The sequence below is a fragment of the Scomber japonicus genome, chromosome 4 (assembly GCF_027409825.1).
Source record: "Scomber japonicus isolate fScoJap1 chromosome 4, fScoJap1.pri, whole genome shotgun sequence".
Taxonomy (NCBI): domain Eukaryota; kingdom Metazoa; phylum Chordata; class Actinopteri; order Scombriformes; family Scombridae; genus Scomber; species Scomber japonicus.
Window position 1 is genome coordinate 11,949,863 of NC_070581.1, and position 19,063 is coordinate 11,968,925.

The following is a 19,063-nucleotide window of genomic DNA, read 5'->3' on the forward strand; positions in this document are numbered from 1 at the left end:
CAAGTGGTTGTGTGGACACAACCTGGGCCCCTTTTCCATCAATCTGTTGTTGTCGCAATGTGTATTTGTGGATTCATTTGTTTATCTCTCTCCATTGTTGTGGTGCATTATCGTACTTTTATGTGTTCAGCTGTTTCAGTGGTCTGTCTATGTGGTTTTGTTTTGGTAGTGTGAGGCAGGGACAAGGGAGGGAGGAATGGTCGTGTTCATACTTGCGTTCATGCTCTACTTATATCGTAATGTCTCTTTTTGTTATTTCATTTGAAAAATCTGAATCTAAAAATAACAAAAGAAGAAACACGTCTTACTACAATGATTGCACAGGAAGCAACAAGCACCATGTGATTTGCATAGACAAGTAGACATCACAGGAGTCATTTTTTTTCAACATGGACCTCACTGAATAGACTATTACTGCTGCACTATTACACTGTCCTGCAGGAGCAATTGTTTGGAAAATTTAAATTTGGGATCTTTTCAGGCGACAGAAGGCCCTCCCAGTCATAGATGAAACGATGAAAGCTGCTGAAGACACACCCAGCCTCAGGTGCTGAAGTGACTGCAATGATTTACACCAGAGAGTATTCAGCCTGTATTGTTATGCTCCAAAAATGCCAAATCATTTAACACAAAAACAACAACAACAACAACAACGTCTCACTGCTGATAAGGTGAAACCTTGTGTACAGCACCTGCGGATAAAAAGAAGCGTAATCTAGTTCTGCTTTACTCCTGCACAAACTTATTGTCTCTGTGGTTGCACACTTGAAGGATAAGACAAGCAACAGCAAACACAGAAGACAAACAGAAGACAGATGCGGGGTGGAGGAAGATGACTGCTGCGAACAGCTGCTAACCGATGTCCTGTCTGCATGTCAGAGAGGTCAGAGTACGGATTTGTGTTACACTGTGGATTTGCTCATAAGTACAATAGACGCAGGGTGTGTATAAATGAGATATGGGTTAAAAGTGAGAGGCTCTACATGCAAGAGGGCTTATTGTGTGCAAGTTAAGTGTATCTGGTTTAATGTAAAGGATTAGAGCTTCTGTTGTAAAAGGGTGATTTAAACCATTATGTTGCTGTGGCTGTGGCTGTGGCTGTGTGTGTGTGTGTGTGTGTGTGTGTGTGTGTGTGTGCTGTTTTTTTTTTCTCTGTTCTACTTTGCACTGAGTGTAATGAGTGCTCAGACCTCAGGGGTAGAAAGGCTTTAAAAAACAAACAGAGCAGAAATCAGCTGTCAAGCCAGCGCCTCGGCTCTGTGTGTGTGTGTGTGTGTGTGTGTGTGTGTGTGTGTGTGTGTGTGTGTGTGTGTGTGTGTGTGTGTGTGTGTGTGTGATTTGTAATGATGCGTAGACAATATTTTTAACGCTTGTGTTATTTTACAGGCATTAATTTACGGCCTCCCTCTCCCTCTTGTTCCTGATTTCTCTGTAGCCATCCACTTATTCGCGTATTTGTAATTATTGGTGTGCGAGTGCTACTTTGGCTGTTCATAGTGTTGCTCTCTCTTAGGGAGTTGTAGCCATTATTTTCAGGCGGCCTGTCAGACGTGGGCTCCGTTAACAACTTCAAACAGTTTGTGTGTGTTCAAAATGGGCAAAGAGTTTGCTCACTGGCTACAGTAGCTATTTATTTTCCTGACCTGGGGGCATATTTCACAGCTGAAAACATGAAACATAGAGTCCTTGCGCTTTGTGTTACACAGCATTTTGAAAAGTCAGGCTGCTCATGTATTTTAGGGCTTTTCGGGGAAGGTGAACAGAGAGGAGAGGCAGGAAAATGCCAAACAAAGGCATGTGACAACACAGTGTGAAATGGGATTTAAACCCATGTGATTGTGGCTACATGGACTGTGAACTAATGGGCTGAAGGCACCATGACAGAGTTTAGTGTTTTTCAGAGCAGCAGCATACGGCTTTTGTTCAGTGTAAATCCAATTTTACTGTTTTTTTGGGTTTTTGTTGTAATAGATCTCCCCTTTTGGGCTTTTCCCTTTAATCCCAACCCCTTACATTATCAAGAGAGCAGACATTTGCAGTGTCAATGCCATGTCTGACAGAACCATGAAGGGATTTGAACTGTTAACCCTGTCAGTGCTCTGGCCGATCTATACAAAGCTATAACAAATGAAAACAAAATCAATTTTCTGAGGATGCAACAAATTCCAAACAAATTTTCAATCGACATTGGTACCTGTTGGCAAGATACAAACTTTGATTAATTCATGTACAGCTGACTTAATAGATATTCAGGCTTGTCCTCCCACAGTAACTGTGGGAGGAATTTGAATACAGGATCCATTTGAATGCTGGAGCTGAATGCACTGATTAAAGATAAGAACAGCTTGCTTTTACTTTTACAGCAAGCTGCACCTTCGCTGAGACTTGGAATCTCATGTATGGTGAATAAATGAAGTGTATCTCAATGACACTTTCAGATAGGTGTATCTCAGTCTGCATCTGAAGCAGGCAATATAATAGACTGTCTTGACACCTTCACACAGATCTTGTAACTGTGTCCCCTTTCCATACTAAATAATAATCATATACACTACAGTACATACTACACACTTGCTGTTTTTTGCAGCGAGTAAACAAGAAATTGACTTTATAACAAGTTTTTGTGCCAAGAATTCAATACTGTGTGCATGGATGGACTTTGATCAAAGTGCAATATAGAATATAGAAAGCCTCTGCCCTTTAAAACTTCTCTCAAGAGAGAGAGAAAGCAACATGTTAAATTGATATTTTTTGTTTTTCTCAAACTGTGACTAACATCTGCAGACTGTTTTTTATTTTCACCACCTCTAAGCAGCTCTTGTGATTGTGTACCTCCTGTGGGATACAGGTTAAATCAACACTTTTACAGTGTGAACACACTATATTCAAAACCTCCAATTCAGGACACAGCTGCTCATTGATATATATTTGTATGGCAGTGTCCCTTAAAATTTAAGCAGGAAACCACATAGGTGTATTTTTTTTAAACCAGTTCCACTTTAAATTGAAAGCATCTGTGATCTTTGTTATTGTATCAATTTTAAACCAGCGACTTTCATCACAAACACTGCAGTGTCTCCAAACATTTGATTGCCTTGCAGTGACAGTCTTGCTTTCTTCTTTAAAGGAAAATGCCAGGTCTCTGCCTTGTGACCCATCCTCATGCCCTGCATTGCAGCGCATTGAAAAACATTTCTAGAGCTGTTTTCAGCTCCAGCTGTGGGCTTCTATTGTATGCTACTTTGCAGACTATTTCCGTGCGGATTTCCAGGAAGCGAGCTGGGGATGCTCTGACATTCAAGTAGCTTTGAGTGTGCTATTAGTCAGGCTACCTGCCGCAGCGAGATAGCACTGAACTCCTGCAACCCTTTGAAACGTCAGGGACCGTATACCCACAAAGCATCTTAGAGCTGGAGCACTGATCGGAGGCCAGCCTCCGTCTCATGGCATATAGATGTTAAGGCATCCGCGGGAACTCGCTGATGATTCCAGACCGGTGTGTTTATTCTTAGAGGCTTTATGCATTCCTACCCCTAAGCCTCTCCTCCCTCCTTTGAAGTGCGGACACACGAATGGGGAAAATGAAATGTTGGCTCGAAGCCCACAGGAGCCATGAAAGCTTGCAGTCTCCGAGTTGTTATTTACAAAATGCTTTGTTTTCCCATGATGCTAAAGATGCCAAAATAACCTTCCATTTGTGGGATTTGGAGTTTGGAGGATATTAATGTTTTATTGTTTCCATGCACACTAAAGCAGAGAGGCGAGGAGAAAGGGCGATGCATTAGTTATGACTTCCTGGCTTAATCGGAGGTTATGGACAAGATTACCTTTACTCACTTCTCATCAGGAAGCAAAAGTCATTCAGAATTTGCCCATGCTTTTATATTCCACTGAGATAGACCTGATACTGTTGGATTCAGAGCCGGATGTGAAGGGTTTTCCATTTGAAATGACACAAAGATATGATATATGTTCTGACGAAATGATTGACACTTCAGCATCTCTCAAGTTATTAAAGGCATTGAAAGTGACTTATGTCCTGGGTTGATAAAATAGCACTTTAACGTGCTTGATCCTCTCTGTTTGATGAGCTTCATTGAAGTTGTGTTTTAAAGTCAAAACCTTCATTTACTGAGTTTTTAGCAGCTTTTCTTCTTATTGAGCCTTATGCACATTTTGACATAGCAGGAAACATTCTGACAGATTTGTGGTGAGATTTTTCCACTATCACAATCCTCAGTTGGCTAACTAGTGACAAAAAGAGTAAAATTCTACATTAACTGGAGCTGCAGGCATGTTGGGTAATGGCCTTTATATTTCTGCAGACATACTGGTTATGACTTGTGTTTTCAGCGGAACTATGATTGGACATGACATATACTTGTGTAAAGTTTGTAGCTGAGCTCAGAGAAGGACATGGATGAGTCATTGACCAGTGGGAAGAGTTTGGTGGTCTTAGATGGCCATTCTAGCTTGACTTGTTCTATTTCAAGCCTCAAAATGGTTTTATACGTGGAGGGAGGCGCTGATGCAGGTCAGCAAAACTAGCTGGACTGCAGCCACACTGGAAAGCAAAATGAAGATATTTCACCATGCATGTTTATTTATGTGTGCATGCTGGGTTTACTGTCAGAATTTAATTGCTGCCCGGGGCAAAAAAGCCAATAAAATCACAGTAAAGTTAAAATCCATCAGGGAAAACTGGCACTGACACTTCAGTGTACCATTTTTTTTTTTGCATTTTAGCCTGTTACATGTTAGTTGAGTTGACAAATATTCTTGTTTGAATGTCACAGTTGTCCCTCATGGGCCACTGAAGAGGATTCCTGGGAGCCTGTGACTCAGAGGAAACATTTTCAGTGTTTTTTCAATTTTTAAAGCTTATCAGAAAACAGTGGAGCACACAGTCTGCAGAGGGCCAACATGCCCACTGTACATAAAAGAGTGTGTCAATACAATAATAAAACAATCTTGGTGCAGATGGACTGGATGCACACAGAGAGGAGAAAAACAGCTCCATCTTCTCCTGCTGCCAAGCAATCGCAATAAAGCACAGTGTGAATGGTTTATCATCCTTTTAAAATAAAACAAGCCTCAGGGGTGCAAATTCATTGTTTGTCTGCCAAAAAAATACAAATTAAATTCAGCAGCTAAGGAATGCAAACAAATTTCCAAATTTCTTTTTAAAAAATTGTACGTAATCCAACTTCCTTAATAAGATTTGTTATAGCAGTGTGTGTGGGTATATGTGTGTGTGTGTGTGTGTGTGTGTGTGGTTGGGTACAGTGCATTCCAAAAACAACAGGTGTTGTTTGTAAGGCACCTGTGTGTCATCTGTCACATGTTGAAGTTATATCCCAAAGCCTAGTCGTGGGCTAAAATGATAAATGCTATGTACAAGACATAATCTGAACCTCCCCCACTCTCTCTCTCTCTCTCTTTCTGTGTGTGTGTGTGTGTGTGTGTGTGTGTGTGTGTGTGTACATCTTTGTACATCTGTCTTTGGTCTGCTTACATATTAAACAAATGAGATATACTATGTATAATAACTGAGCTTTAGGGGTGCTAAATGCTATATTTTCTTACATTTTGGACAGAGCCAAGCTAGCTGTTTTCATCTGCTCCCAGTCTTTATGCTGTGGTAATGGCCTGCTGGCTTTATGCTATGGTAATGGCCTGCTGGCTGTAGCTACACATTTATCACACAGATATGAGAGTGGCTTCTCATCCAAGTCTCAGCAAGACACCAAATAAGAGTATTTTCCTTAAATGTCTGACTGTTAATTTAATGTAATATCAGTTTTAAATTAGTGTGAATATGTGCGTTTGTAATTGTGAGTATGTGTGTGTTGAGATTGAGTCCTATTCCAGCAGATTATCCTGGATCTTTTCATAGATCCCTATCTCATTTTAATGACAATAGTAGATCAGTGTCAATTAGTGTTGCGTCTTTGCATCGTGATCCAGAGGGCTGATCATAAAGCTGGCTTTTAGCCCCAGAAGACGAGGTGACATTTAATTACCCCCCCCCCCCCCCCCCCCACACACACACACACACATATATATATTTATACATATATGTCTTCAGTGCAATTTCCTGGTGGTTTTCTGTGGGTTTTTCTTCTCTGTTCCCTTCATAATGCCACTCCTCCATCTGGCTCGTCATTTATTACGAAATGCTCTAGATTTTAGAGTGTGTGTGTGTGTGTGTGTGTGTGTGTGTGTGTGTATGTGTGTGTGTTAGAGGTCAGTGGGGAGTGAGCTCCTCATAATCCGGTAATCAAACCAGCTGCCACTGGACCCAACCCCCCATCCCTCCATACATCCCCCTTTCTCTTTTCTCTCTATCTCTCTCTCCTTCTGTTGCTTTCTTTTATTCAGTTTTTCACTGTGATTTTTTTTTTTTTTGCCTTCCTGTCTACATCTTGCTCTTTATCTTATTCTGACACTCTCACATTGAATCTTCCTTCTCTAACATTTAATAATAATCACAAATTACTTTATCTTTTCTTTTCTGCCCTTTCGCTTCCTTCCGTCCTCTTAGCCATTCTTTTAATCGATTTAAATTGACTTTGGTCAAGCTCCTTTAAATTCAGTCACAACATTACTGTTAAATTAATTCAACAACTCTCAGTTTTACTAAAACAAAGGAAGCTTACATATAATTATAGTGCTTTTTCCCCCCATCTTTTTCCTTCACCCTTGGTAAAAGCCCCCTCGCTCAATTTCTCATTTCTTTTCTCTTGTTCTTCTCCATCATGTCCTTTTCTCCAGTTTTTAATAAACCTCCTTCACCCTCCATCGCCTCTCTCTGTTCCTCCCTGTGTCAACATCCTCCCTCTGTTTCCTCCACCCTTCCCCTCTCATCCATTGCTGCCTCACTCTTATTCTTTCTTCCTATTGTTCATCCTGTCTTTACACCACTTGCTGTGCTGTTTTTTTGCATCCAGACCACAGCACTTAATGTATTTTATACTCTGTCTCCTTTTCTTCCTCTCTGTCTCATCGCTCACCCGGCTTCACCTCCATAATGTCTCAGAAAATTGCCTCCTCATGCCTCTGCGGTCATGTGCATTTAGTAGCCGGCTTGTTGCACCGAATAGCTCTATACAATCCACAATTCAGCCCAGCACTGGATTGCGTCTGTATCCAGCAGAGATGAAATGTGTCTTGTGTCTTTTGTTGTAGCAGTTATTGTTCTGTTTGTGAGGGTTGTGACCTGCTACGATTCATATGAACTCATTTTGTAGCAGCGGGTTTCAGAGAGAAGGGGAGCGCTGTGTTGAATTTGAAACAACACTGAATGTGAGGAGACAAGAGGGAGAAGAGAATGATCTTTTCGAGTTATACATCACTCTTTCTCTTTCTCTCTCTCTCTCTCTCTCTCTCTCTCTCTCTCTCTCTCTCTCTCTCTCTCTCTCTCTCTCTCTCTCTCTCTCTCTCTCTCTGTCTCTCTCTCTCTGTCTCTGTCTGTCCCTCTGTGTCTGTCTCTTTGTCTTGTTCAATCTCATGCACGAGGCTCGAAACCAGACGTCTATGTGTGTGTGTGTGCATACTCATCAGCCAGCTCTTGGCTTACTTTCATTACAAATGCTCCAAACACATCATCACTCCACCCTCCACCTAAAATTTCGGTTCTTATGTGACCAATTGTATAGTAATGCAAACATGTACATACTGAATGTACCTGCAAAACACTGACTGTCAGAGTGTTTAGGCAGCTCAGGATTGTGGTGTTGGTTAAATAGAATGATGGGTGCATATCATTTAAAATCAGATGGGGTGGGCCTATGAGCAGGATTTGTGACATCACAACTCGTCCAGGAGCCAGAAGTGGTCCATATGAGTTAGTTAGTTTTTAATTAAGTAATTGTACTTTCTTGTTTTTTTGAGGAAAACAGAAATTATTATTCCAAGCATTTTTATATCTTAAAACATGGCTGGAGGAGATCTTTAACCAAATGTTTTAGCATCCTCAAACTAACCACACCAGGAATACAGGCAGGCCAGTCACCAATAAATTTACATCCCTTACCCTGCTTCTACATCCCACCATCCACCTCCTCCCACTAAAAAGGAATCCAGGAGGCAATTTCGTTTCCTGCAGAAAAAAACCTATTTAGCAAAGCAAATTCATAATACATAGAAGTATTTTGTAGGAAACTGGGTTGGCTGTGGACATGAATAATTTGACAGTTATAGCAGTCATCCACCTCAAGTGGCAATATAAAGCTGCTCGCCAACCTTTACGCTTATGCACGAGGCTCAGATCATGTTATGGGTCGTAGGGTTTCGCTTCAACAACAAAAACTCCTACGGAAAATTAAATTCCCAATAGATAAAATCTTACAGAATTTGTATAAAGAACTGAATCTGGCTTCAAACCTCAAACTACTGGTGCTACTTCAATCACTTGCTCCTCTTCCTGTTTCAATCAATTCAAATTAAACTGTACATGGGTATGCACACTATTTTTGACAGTTGACACATGAGATTAAAAACTCTTTTCTGGAGGTTAATAGCCTCCAGGCTGAGTTTGTTCACTTCAGAATCATAATCTTCTTTTAGACTTAAAGGCTGCCATTACACATTTCATCTTCTTTGTCAAACACAAAGCAGCTTCAACAATAATCCTGGATTTTTCTTTTGGAGATACGTTTCTTTTATATTTGTTAAAACCTGTGTGTAGATGTGAATGTGTACAATGTGTTGTACAACTTTCTTTACCGTCTTCTTCCTACTCTTTGCTGTTTATCCATCCTGTGTCACTACTGCCTCCTCCCCTCTTCTATTTCTTTCTTTTTACTCAACTCTTCTTACCTTTATGTCACTGTCTGTCCTCTTCCAAACTTCTTTATGTCCCTTGTATTTTTCTCTTTCACCTCCTCTGTACACTTTAATTCTTAATTTATCTTCTCAATTTTTTGTTCATCTTTCTAAACGTTGTTCCTCCTCTCTCTCCTTCTCCTCTTCAGACGGCATTCACAGCATCTCAGCTCAGTGCATCCTCCGCGTCCTCATCATCACTGAGGACATGTTGGGCAGCAGTGTCACCGTCCGCCTGCAGAACATGTCCCAGGAACACTTCCTGTCGCCGCTGCTGGGGCACTTCCTGGAGGGCGTGTCGGCGGTGCTCTCGGTGCCCGTTGAGGACGTTTTCATTTTTAACATCCAGCCGGACTCGGCGCCTGGAGGAATTCTGAACGTGAGCTTCTCTGCTGCATTGCCGGGCGGACACTTCTTCCCCTCTGAGGCCCTGGAGGAACAGCTGTACCTGAACAGGCCGAGGCTGACATCACTGACACAGATGGAGGTTGGTTCACATGCACAAATATAAAAACAAACATGAGAATCGTGTATCATAACATATGAATTATGGTGTTATTTAGTGTTAATTAGTGTATTAAGTGCCTGTTTATTGTTTTGGGACTGATGGCAAGTTCCAATCTTGTGATTTTCTGTTGTTGGTAGGCCTTCTCTTTACAATATTTATAGATAGTACTATGGTTTAAAGCTTCTGATTCTTTTGGTGAAAGTAGATGTTTGTACACACAGAACATGGCGGAAATGTTGAGATTTTTCACATGAAAAGTCAGTGAAAAAAGTCACGTGTCACACAGTCATGCACATATGCAGCAGCTGGCTCAGGATCACATGTAATAGTACATAGGAGGCATGAATAGGAGGAATAACATTATGCAAACACACAAATCTTAAGATAGTCACCTGAACATGTGAGCCAACTAATAATACAGTAATCTAACCCAGATGCTTTTCCATAGCAGCCATATGGCTTTATGCCACAATTCACAGATATGGCCACTATATGTTTTCATGCATGAAATCACCCACACCTGAACACAGCATGCACATTAGTTACATACATGCTTACCCTCTGGGCATTTCTCAACATGCATGATAGAAAGAGATGTTTTTCGATAAAAGGGAACAAGTGAAACCTAAAGGAGGAAAGATTTATGAAGGGGTGAGAGAGAAAGCACAGGGGAGTCAAGAGATACATAGTTTAAGGGTGAGTGTGTTCAACCTTGAAACTGAAACTATGCCTTCTTCATATCAAGGAAGACACAATCTTGCCAGCACATCTGATCCAATGACCTCAACATCAAACTGTAAATGTAAATATCCTTGTCTGGAAAATAAATGGTTTTACAAAGAAAAACCATGGCAAAAAAAAGAAAAAAAGAAGGGAACATGACTGCAGGAAGGTGTTTTTTCTGAATTATAGCTTATTATGCCATTGGTTGGTCCAGAATTAAATAGATGGATCACCCTGGATTGGAAAAACAGCTGCAACAATCAAGCTTTTACTAATCAGAGAGGGAATGGCAGCCTCTGTAGCCTGTGAAGTGAAACCCAGGGTAAATAAAAACACCATCAAACTGGAAGGGTTATACTATTTGAAAGCTACTTATTTTCCTTTTACTTATCTGTTTTATCAACCCAAAGCTTTTCTCCTGTGGACCGTGGCTAACAGTAAGAGGGTGAAAATCAAATTGAAACTGAGGGGTATGACTGAGGTGGATTTATAGGGATTGATTTAGTTTTCTAAAAGTCTCCTAAAAGGTGAAACATGATTTTTTTGGGGGGGTATATTATAAGCTAACTTTGCCTCTCATGTATCAGCATACACTCGAGTAACAGAGTTAAACATCAGTTTCTCTAAAAGATAATTAACAGATGTGGGTACCAGATGTGCTCAGCTTGCCAGATCTTCTCAGGGTCCTGCATTTACAGATGAGGTCACACATTAATATTGGCTTTACATTGGAAAGTGTACAGATGCTGCCAGGTGTTCGCTCTTACATATAAACCTATTGCATATGTCAGCTCTGCAGAAAGAATGCTGACAGAGTTGAAAGTTGTCTATGATGCTGAGCAATGAAAGATAGCAAACAATGAAAGTAAATTACTGTTTGCAGGTTAACACATCAATAATTCATCACTCTGAAAGGGAACACTCACAATGACTCACCAATATCTTCCCCCTCTCTCTCCCCTCTCATCGTTCCAGGTCCTCCCGTTCGATGACAACGTTTGTCTGCGGGAGCCGTGCCAGAACTACATGAAGTGCATATCCGTGCTGCGTTTCAACAGCTCTGCCCCCTTCATCTCCTCGCCTTCCATCCTTTTCCGGCCCATCCACCCCATAGCGGGCCTACGCTGCCGCTGCCCAGTGGGCTTCACGGGCGACTACTGTGAGACAGAGATCAACCTGTGTTACTCTAACCCCTGTCTGAACGGAGGGGTGTGTGTCCGCAGAGAAGGAGGGTACACATGCATCTGCCGTGAAGACTACACTGGTGAGCGGGGAGGGGAGTGTGTGTGTGTGTTGTTGTTTTTGTGGCAGATTTGGTTGGTTTCTGGTAAGCTTTGCATATGTGTGTTTTCAGCAATTTGAGAAAAAACCCAGCTTTAATTCTTCCTTCCTTCTCAAATTTTGTCACATCTTGAACACCCAATGGTAGTATCTTTGGAGACTTACCATTGATGCCTTAACATTGAGGAAAGGTGAATGTTCACTTTACTGGAAATCCCCTGCATCTGACTTGATCTTTAGCTGCCTGTAGCACACAACATACTACATACACAGTATTGGTTTAACTGGTTGGTATCTCCAGTGCACCTGTTAAGCTTATTTTAGACATTTGCAGGGCAGTGTGGTATACAGTATTATAAGGCTTCTGCAGGAACTATGAAGAACTTTTAGACCTTTAGAATTAGACTTATAACTTTACATTTGTAGATAATGCTATGATACATTATAAAACAAATATACAGTATGCTGTCTGTAAAATCCATAAAAACAGACACAAAACCACCTTTTACCATTTCCTATTTGCATTGAGTGAATTGCTTGAAACCCAAGCACAAAATGCTCAAATATGTGGAATTCAATCAAATCTGGCTGTCAGTTCAAATATTATATTTACATCAGACTTTATTAAGTATTATCAAACAATAAGTTAAATGACTCACAACACTGCCACCTGCTCCTGTTAAATTTCACATTTCACAGTAAACAGGGTCATCTTTGTGCAGTTTTATGTGCCAATTGAGGCATATTTGGTGTCTTTGGAAACTTTAAAACTTTTAAATAAAGTGCTTCAAGTTAGTTTGATGTACATGATAAGCATTCATTTGTAATGCCTTTGGGATGTTTAAGAGAAAAAGCATAAATGAACACTTTTCTGACAATTGAATAGATTTACCTGTATGTTAGTGAATGTTTTATTCATCTGGTTTAAAGTGGGTGGCCACAGATATGATAGATGGTGTTTGTTAAAAAGCATTTGAAAGGAAAAGGATGCGATGGAGCGTATGTGTCTGTGAGTACGTCTGTGTTTTGGTGTAGTTTTGAACTCTAGCCTGGCAAACTTAAGCTGCATGAGCGTGTTTCTTTGTTCATGTCTCATATCTTCTTCTTTTTTGATCTGATGTGCTTCCACTCATTTGTCATGTTGAGGTAACAACACGAAAACACATGTTCTGCCTCGTGGGAGAACGTCACCGCAGCTTACTACCTGTTATTTAGTCTTTTACTCACACAAACACACACACACACACGCACGCACGCACGCACACACACACACACACACACACACACACACACACACACACACACACACACACACACACACAAACTACCCAGTACCACCCAAAGAAAGACTCTTTTTTTACTGTCACCAAACTAATTTGTTCCCTCTCTAAAACACACATGCACACACATTTCATTCTTTCCTACCTTTCCCAATATCCCAGCCCAATTTCAAACTTTCTCCCTGTCCACCTCTCACTCTTTACTTCCTCTTCCAACTGCTGCATCGCTTCAGTCTACAAGCCATTGAGTTGATGTAGTAGAGGATTGATGCTATGAATGTGTGTGTGTGTGTGTAAGTGTGTGTCTGGAGGATATTTCACGTTGCCTTTTATTTTGAATCAAAAGAGCACTAGGGGAGTGAAGCAACACTTCTTTCATGAGAGAGACAGAGTGTTTTTCAGACTCCCACTGAGACAGACAGAGAGAGAGATAAAGAGAGAAAATGTGCAAAGGAGAAATAGAGGTGGGGAGAGACATGAGAGAGTAAATGGGGGAAGAGAGATGCGAAAGTCAAATTAACTGGCAACTTTCATCATTAAATGTTTTCTATATTGTCTCGTGTCTTCGAAGACATCTGGGTTGCAACATCTAGTATCTATAGTAGTAGGGCGGGAATTACACCACACACAGCGTTATACCAGTGAATATCCCAATAATGTCCCTTCTGAAATTAACTACCCACACAGCCAGTTTGACATGACCTGTTTTGGACCGAAAATTGTGCCCTTAAAAGAAAATATCAGATTTCTTCATTTTAAACTACATGTGATGCAGCAATTTAACAAACTTTTCCCAGCTTCTCTGTTATCAACAGTAGCGTGAGATTTCTTCCTCTCCTGCAAATATATGCGCCACGTTAACCTAAACATTAACATCTGTGACTTCAAATTATGTAACAGTTACTGTGATAAGCACAAGCAGCTAAACACTGTATGGTGCAAGTATTAATACAGGATATTGTTGCAGGGTGACTGGCATTAGAGCTTATAAGCTTCAACAATCGAGGATCTGCTGCACATCACTACTCACAGTTCTAAGCTTGGATGGTTTGATAGGGAAGCTGCAGTAAAAAGATGTTGGGATAGCGGAGTAAAGAGGTGTACAAATGTTCAGCGTTGTGGACCATGGAGTCGTTCTGATATAGGGAACATGGGTTATTTGTGTCATGAAGCCTCTGTTTACTATCTTTGGTCCATAAAATGACATAAGTGAGACAAAGTTAGGAGAGGAAAAGAGAATGTTGAAGGGAATGAAAGAAAAGAAATCACCAGGAGATAAGGTGAAATCTTTGATCTTCAGTCCAAAATGCTGCAGCACCAATGGCTGAATTGGAGGTTTGGTGTTCAAATTTTAGGATTAAATTCTCAAATGTGACAGCTACTACAAACCACATCTAAAATTCATCAGACTGTAACTTGAAATAATGCAGAATACAATGGCCATTCCAACATTGTAAGTTTATTTTTAGATAATAAAACCAAAATGCTGTGTCAGAGCTATGGTGAAAACTTCAATGATGGACAGTGCTTCTCATTTGAATTTTTATTTCTGTTTACATGCTATGATTCACCAAATATTCATTGCACACGCTGACTTGCCTTAAACCTGATATCATACAGTTTGACATAGATGCTTAGGTTTTTATTAGATCCATGTAGCACAGTATGATATGCAGTGAACCTACAAGATTGCTTTTAACGCACAGTGTGGATTGACCTTATGGATGGAGACAGAGAAGACAGTAAAGATAAAAGCAGGGAAACTATATAATTGATAACAGCGGACGAGAGAATAAGAGCATTAATGGTACAGTAGAATAGAAGGAAGAAAGAAAGTGAAAAACGAGATGGAAAGAGTGAAAGATGGGACAGAAGAGAGAAAGAGAAAACAGCATTACAGATGGAGGAAAGGACAGAGAGGAGACGGGTATGACAGCAATATGAGAGATGAGGGAGATGTGTGAATTCAGAGAGAATAACATGGAAGAAGGGCTGCAGGGGAAAAATGGGGCAAGAGACATCCGTGAGCAATGAGTGAAAGAGGGGTGGAAGATGAGAGGTGAGGGGGTAGAGCGAGGGAAATCAGATGGGTTCTGGGTAGTCGGTGTTGTGCTTTTCCTGCGTAGGCGTCGAGCGTTGCTGTGCCTTGTCAACGCCCGGGGCTACGGGAGGAAGAAGAGGAGGAGGAGGAGAAGCAGAACAAATAAACAGGGACGAATTGATTCTGCAACACAGAAATCTCCAGACATCATCCAACCAAGTCTGCTCTCTCTCTCTCTCTCACTCATTCTTTTTTTTCACTTTTCAATCCAACATGCCTTCATCCATCCCCTCGTATGCTCTTTGTGACTTTGAATTGCTTTTCCCTTAAAATCTATGGATTGCTCTTAAGGGCAGGAGCTGAGCCGGGGGTTTTGACACAGACTGGAAACTTTGTTTTTCCGTAGAGTGGGTATTTTTTTGAGAGTGGGTATTTTTTGTGTCTATAACAGTAGTAGAACTGACTCAAATGCGATTTGTGAAGAATTGTCTTCATTGTTTTGTGCCACATTAGCAAGATTTATGTAAAAATGTGAATGACAAGACTTCCCAATCACCCCAAATGAGAGTGAAGATAACCATATTTGGTTCTTAGTTATTTGGTGGCATTTGATAATAATAATAACAATAATAATAATAATAATAATAATAATAATAATAATAACAATAATAGAGAGCTTATAATAGTAGAGCTAGAATATATCAAACTGGACAAGATTAAAAATAAAATAGAAGCTTCTCTGAGAATCACTCTGATTAAAGAAGTAAATAAAAGAAGATATTGACTCAACTTGTCCCAGAGACTGTAAAGGGTCTGTCCCGTTCTAGTTTTTTCTACTAGTTCAACAACAGCAGGTGAATGCTTCATCCGTGTGAAAATGGACTCTTTAAGGATGACTGAGCGTCTTCACTGCCTCCATCACTAAGACAAAGACGCACAATGGCTGTCACAGTGAAGATAACCTCAGGCTAACCCCCTCTCTAAACCCCACATTTAACCCCAGGCTAAACGAGGCTTGACACTGTGAAAGAGGTTAAACCCTGCTGTGTAGAAGGGTAAATGGTACCTTTACGGTGCCAACACCAGAGACTTGGTCCGAAGAAGAATAATGCGAAACAGCAAAGAGCGCATCAGATGAGGTCATCCAATCTTCACCTGAAAACTCAAAGGCCAGCTTTAGCCTAGAGTTCACATGAAACTAAGTCAACCCAGAGGCGTTACATGCCAGGGTTAACACATATTAAACTAAAAGCTCTAAAAGAAAGCTAAACCCATATTTAGTTTAGAATAGGTAAAACAGCTGTCACTATGGCGCAGTAAAGAAACACCTGAGATAACCACATACGCCATTTTCAACTGATTGCCTCGGAATATAAAGGTCTAGTTATCCAGATTTCTCCAACATTTTCCTAACACAGTAGAGACGTCTTTCCATACTGCAGTATTGTTGTGCAAGAATATGTCTATTTCATCATGGGGAATTGTGAAAACTGTGGAACTTTCTGTTTTGTGTCACAAAGAAAGTCACTAGATTTCCTCTGAAAGCCAACAACATGCCTCATAAAGTTGGATGCGGTGTAAAGCCTGCTTGAGGCTGTCATGCTTGTGAGTGAAGGGCTTTTTTGTTTGCCTCACACTGTAGATTTGACAATACAAGTTTAGGAGATTGTTTTAGGATGAGTGATAAAAAAAGAGTTTCTATGTAGAAGATTATTGTTCTTCTATATCCAGAGTACATTGTTTCAGAGTTTATGAGATGTTGGAATGAAAGTTGCAGTCTCAACCCCCCCCCCCTGCTGCTACAATGCTAAACTCAGTTGGAGCTCTGCACTCTTTTATTCATAAAAATTTAAATATTTCTAACCTCTAGCGTTTACTTCTCTTCTCTGAAACATGCTAAGCTTGCAGTGCTGATGGGAATGTGTTAAGTCATTAACCCTGAAAACAAGAAGAAAAAAAAGCTCAGTGGGATAAAGAGAAGCTCCGAGTACACAGTCAACCTTAAAGATGGAGATAACAGGAGACAGGAAGAGAGGATATCAAAAACCGAAGGAAAATACACTCCGAAGTGAGATTCACATTATACGAAATTGTAGGAAGATATAATATAATGGATAACTCAAAGTAGAGCCAAGAGATGCAAGGAGGAGATGAGAGAGACTGCGAGACAGACTTGGATGTCGACTAAATGAGTTAGTAAGACGATAAAATGGGAAGCATTGAGGAGAGGACAAAGGTAGAAATGAAATCTTTTGGTGATCTGCATTTTATACAGAAGGAAGCTGAGAAACAGAGAAAGAGAAGAAATGCAGCAGGCAGAGATGAGATTAGTTTTGGATGTGATAAAGCAGATATGCACATTAAACTGAGACATTTAATCCAGCTGATAGGGGAAGGGAAACAGATCACACACACACACACATACAGCAAATTAGCCTGAGGTAGGTACGGTGATGTCTTGTGAGGAATGCAAGTGTCTTAGTTACTGTAAAGATTGTAGCTTTTTGAAGAAGATGTTAACGGTTTGAAAGTCAGAGACAGAATTGGGAGAGTCACGAACAACCGAGAAGGAAAGAGGGAAGAAGTTTAGCAGGTTGAAGTTAGATTGAAGGATGGGCTGCGAGACTAAATGAGTTTGGTTGAGGAGAGACAGACAGAGAATGAATGAATCCAGAGAAAGAGAGAGAAAGGAGAAGAGTGAATTAGTCTGAGGGATGGGATGGAAGAGTGAGACTAAACATAATTTAAAGACTAAATTATGTTTGGCACGTTAGGTTGGAAAGTATAGAAGAGGTAGGGAAGGGATGTGAAACCCAGAAGTTGCAGGGATAAAACTATAAGGGACATCATCTATCCTTTAGCATAGTTTAACAAAGTCAGATCACAGTAGACAACATATAGCAGACATGCTGCCACAACAATAGTAACACTAAAACACAAACTAGCATTATTCTAAAAAAAAAACCCAACAACACAAAAACATGCAAGACATATTAAATGAAACATCTTCTAAATACTGCATCTTGGTTTCATAACCAGTCAACCAACAAGCTTTTTTCACTAAAAAATACCAAAGAATAGATGATAAGACTGGAGGATGATGTGAAATCTTCTCTTGGTTCATTCCTCTAAAAGGTTTTCTAATGATGAGGCTGATCAGATAAGGCAAACTAATCCCGATGGCACAAATATGCAGAGAACACCCAGGTGATCTGCAGAATCAGCAGCTACGCTCCCTTACATACCTGATTCACTGTTTTACAAAAACACCAGCTCAAGACTCAACGGATGCTAGAACACAAAGGTTCAGGAAGCTGAACTGGTCCATCTGGTGATGTTAAACTCATTTAGCTTGGTGATGGGGAGTTGTTGGGAGACAGAACTGAAATCTATTTGCAAAATTATTAGATATATTAAACATATGCCCAATGTCAGAGCCATGAAATCAGCGCTAATTATTGAGCTAATCTGAGTTAATTATGTAATCAGCAATTTACAATTCCCACATGAAAGTGAAGAGAATTGATTTTCTTGAAGCTTCGTATTCTCTGACAGTACAAGTATTTCTTATTCCAACCAATGGACATTTTATTTTACTTAATTTTTGAGAATTAAGGACGAAATGATAAATCGCCTTCTATTTCATGCTATGTATCATCATGAACAATGATGCAGCTAATTACTGTAGCATTTATCATAACATGACAGCAAATAATACAACTGTAACAATTTCTACTGTGTAAAAAATGAAGTAATTTAAAGTTAGCGTAATTCACAGAGAAACGATAGAAAGACAAATGGATACTCAATTACTTTGACAATGATAAGACAGATGATAAGAAGATAGGAAGTTAGAAATTCAAGGAGAAGTAAAAAGGAAACGAGTGTCAGAGACGAGCTCTGCAGTGATGAAGCGGTGACAGTACTTGAGAACAAAGAGATGAGAGAGGTCGTATAAGGTGGAGTAAGGATCATTTTTCAAAGTGTAAAAGTGGCATGGTGTCTTTATATCACGATATATCATCCAAGTGATGGAAGTAGGAGGAAAAAAGACTTTTAAAATAGCTGAAGGAAAGTTAGGTATAAAGTAGTTGACGGTTCGGAGTGAGAGAGTGAGAGAGTGAGAGTAGGGGACGAGGAGGGAGATGAGGCCTGATGTGTGGGGGTTGGAGGTGGTGTGTGTGTGTGTGGGGGGGGGGGGTGTAGGGTGGATTCAGATGTCTCAGTGACATTAATTTTAGAGGTCATTAATAGAATGTGTGTGTGTGTGTGTGTGTGTGTGTGTGTGTGTAAGTAAAAGAGATAGCAAGGTAGCTAAATTACTTTTGGCAAATTGAGTGTGTGCGTGAGATAGAACAAGCTTGTAGGACACGAATAATAAAAATGTAAAAAACAGTTAGTGAT

General features: G+C 40.3%; 1 protein-coding gene across 1 annotated transcript in view; it reads left to right on the forward strand.

Annotated features, from left to right (window-relative positions):
- Positions 1 to 19,063, forward strand: part of celsr3 (cadherin, EGF LAG seven-pass G-type receptor 3) — a 104,074-nt gene that overhangs the window by 16,202 nt on the left and 68,809 nt on the right. Inside the window, exons 2-3 of the mRNA XM_053316886.1 lie at positions 8,976 to 9,313; positions 11,033 to 11,321. Coding sequence (XP_053172861.1) covers positions 8,976 to 9,313; positions 11,033 to 11,321 — 627 coding nt within the window. The remainder of the gene's footprint in view (positions 1 to 8,975; positions 9,314 to 11,032; positions 11,322 to 19,063) is intronic.